Raw genomic sequence first — 2,509 nt, 5'->3', positions numbered from 1 at the left:
TATATATATATATATATATACACACACACACACACACACACATATGTATATATAAAATAAGATTATGTGTATATATTAAATATGTACACATGCATATGAGATGCCTACTTTATACCCATGTATACACATAATATTTTTTCTTGTGTCTTGAAGCATCATCTTTTTTAATTTTAATTTTTAATTTTTATGGCCACACAGTAGGTGTATATATTTAGGGGTACATGATATATTTTTATGTAGGCCCACAATGCATAATAATCAGATCAGGGTAAATGAGGTATTCATCACCTCAAGCATTTATCATTTCTTTGTGTTACAAACATTCCAATTATAGTTTTTAATTATTTTAAAATGTACAATAAATTATTGTCGACTGTAGTCACCATGATGTGCTATCAAATACTAGATCATTCTATCTAGCTCTATTTTTGTACTTGTTAACTATCCCCACTTCTCTTTTGAGTAAGATAGGCAATAAAACATTAAAAAAATACACGTGTGGTAAATTAGATTTATTTAAACAATTATGGGAGCAAAACAGGGTCATCTGCCTAAAATTAGAATAGTCAAGGATTTATCCCAAATAAATTGATAGATAAGCTGAAATCGAAAAGGCAAACTACAACTTATTGAGCAGAGAATTTAGAAACAGCATTTGATTGTCATAGAGAGAAATGTGCACATTGCGATCAGTATTGCAAATAGTTGCACTGAGTGATATAGCTGAATAACGGGGTATATTATAGGAGTGGCACAGATATGGGGATGTTTGTAGCTATGGTATATAGACAACTGATGTTGCATTGTGAGTATTTGACTTTTTACAACTTTTCTTAATTTTTCTTGTTTCTTTGTTTCTCACTTACACCAATAAATTAGGAAAAAAATGAAAATTGCCTGCATATTTTATCCCCAAACTTGATTTTCACAGGGGACTTTAGGGTTTGAGTATGATATTTGTATTCATAGATAACATCTATTATGTGTGATTATGCATCAAGGACTACAGTAAACATTCACAAATACTATCTCATTTAGTTTTTTGAATAATCTTTAAGGTATCTTTTATAAACATTTTATGGATGAGGAAAATTATACTTAAAACAGATTTTAAAAAATTTCTCCCAAAGTGTTTGTTTTTTCCTCATTAGAAATCTAAATCTAATATCAGTAGGAGCAAAGAGAAAGGTTTATTTTTTCTTTCATTTAGATAGTGATTTATTCAGTTTTAGCAATTTTAGCAATTTAGTTCTCAAAACATTTTCTTTCCCTAGGATATCAGAAAAGAGGTGATAAAATTGATACATTTCCTGGAGAGGAAGCCATCAGAGGAACTTGTGGACAAGATTATACATCATACTTCATTCCAGGAGATGAAGAACAATCCATCCACAAATTACACAACAATGCCAGATGAAATTATGAACCAGAAACTGTCGCCCTTCATGAGAAAGGGTGAGAAAGTCTTGTGGTTTGCCTCGATATAGAGGAGGTCACAAAGTGATATGGTTATAAGCAAAACTCTAGTGAGGTATTTTAATGCCTGTGAACCCAGCTTAAGTTTTCTTCAGCAGTCTCTCATATTTGAACACATTCTTTAAGTTACACTTCTATTATATTGCAATTATCTGTTGAGTAATTAGTATATGCATCATATTATGTTAAAAATAACGAGCAGACACTTCAATCGCAGCACTGGAAATAATATCATACCCTACTAGCTGTCATTAACCAAAACTATGTGCCTCAGTGTTACAGCTTATATCATATAGTTCCTTTAAGTTCTAACCAGAAATTCTGCAGAAACATTTTATTCCTATCTCTTTTTGAGTTGAAGAAATAAGTTTAGAATGGTTCATCAACATTTTTTTCTAACAAGTGGCAAACACCTATCAAGGGTAAGTGGCAAAAAATAGAAATTCAAATATAGCTCTGTTTAGCAAAAAATATCAACATATAAGGAGAAAAAAATTCTATTTGGGGGGAGGCACAGCCTGATGAGATATAGCCAGTTAACAAATTTAAAGGCATGTCAGATAATCAGATATTCAGAGTATTGTGACACCAGTCTATTGATATGTGAGGAAGCAGAAACAAACAGAATAGAATCGAATCTTGCTCTTTGAACCATATTGTCAGTGAGAGCATCAGGGACTTTTTAAAATAACAGAAATAACAAACCTGGTACTAGGGAAAAACAAAACAAGGAGCCACTGAAAAGAGAATCAATTCTCAAATTTTATTTTAATTATGTACTCTTTTGATTATCTGTTTCCTTTTATTTATTTATTTTTTTTGAGACAGAGTCTGGCTCTGTTGCCCAGGCTGGAGTGCAGTGGCACAATCTCGGCTCACTGCAACCTCCACCTCCCAGAATTAGCAGTTCTCCTGCCTCGGCCTCCTGAGTAGCTGGGATTACAGGCATGCGCCACCACACCCGGCTTTTTTGTATTTTTAGTAGAGACGGGGTTTCACCATGTTGGTCAAGCTGGTCTCAAACTCCTGACCT

The 2,509-nt window shown here is 32.9% G+C and overlaps 1 protein-coding gene across 1 annotated transcript in view; it reads left to right on the top strand.

The window, feature by feature from the left end:
* The window catches only part of SULT1E1 (sulfotransferase family 1E member 1), a 17,318-nt gene that overhangs the window by 13,646 nt on the left and 1,163 nt on the right, over window positions 1-2,509 (top strand). Inside the window, exon 7 of the mRNA XM_017861401.1 lies at window positions 1,275-1,455. Within this exon, the coding sequence (XP_017716890.1) occupies window positions 1,275-1,455 (181 nt within the window). The remainder of the gene's footprint in view (window positions 1-1,274; window positions 1,456-2,509) is intronic.

Source organism: Rhinopithecus bieti, unplaced genomic scaffold, assembly GCF_001698545.2.
Source record: "Rhinopithecus bieti isolate Rb0 unplaced genomic scaffold, ASM169854v2 scaffold_60905, whole genome shotgun sequence".
Lineage (NCBI taxonomy): Eukaryota > Metazoa > Chordata > Mammalia > Primates > Cercopithecidae > Rhinopithecus > Rhinopithecus bieti.
Note: the sequence above shows the minus strand (reverse complement) of the source record. Positions and strands in the feature narration are given on the sequence as shown.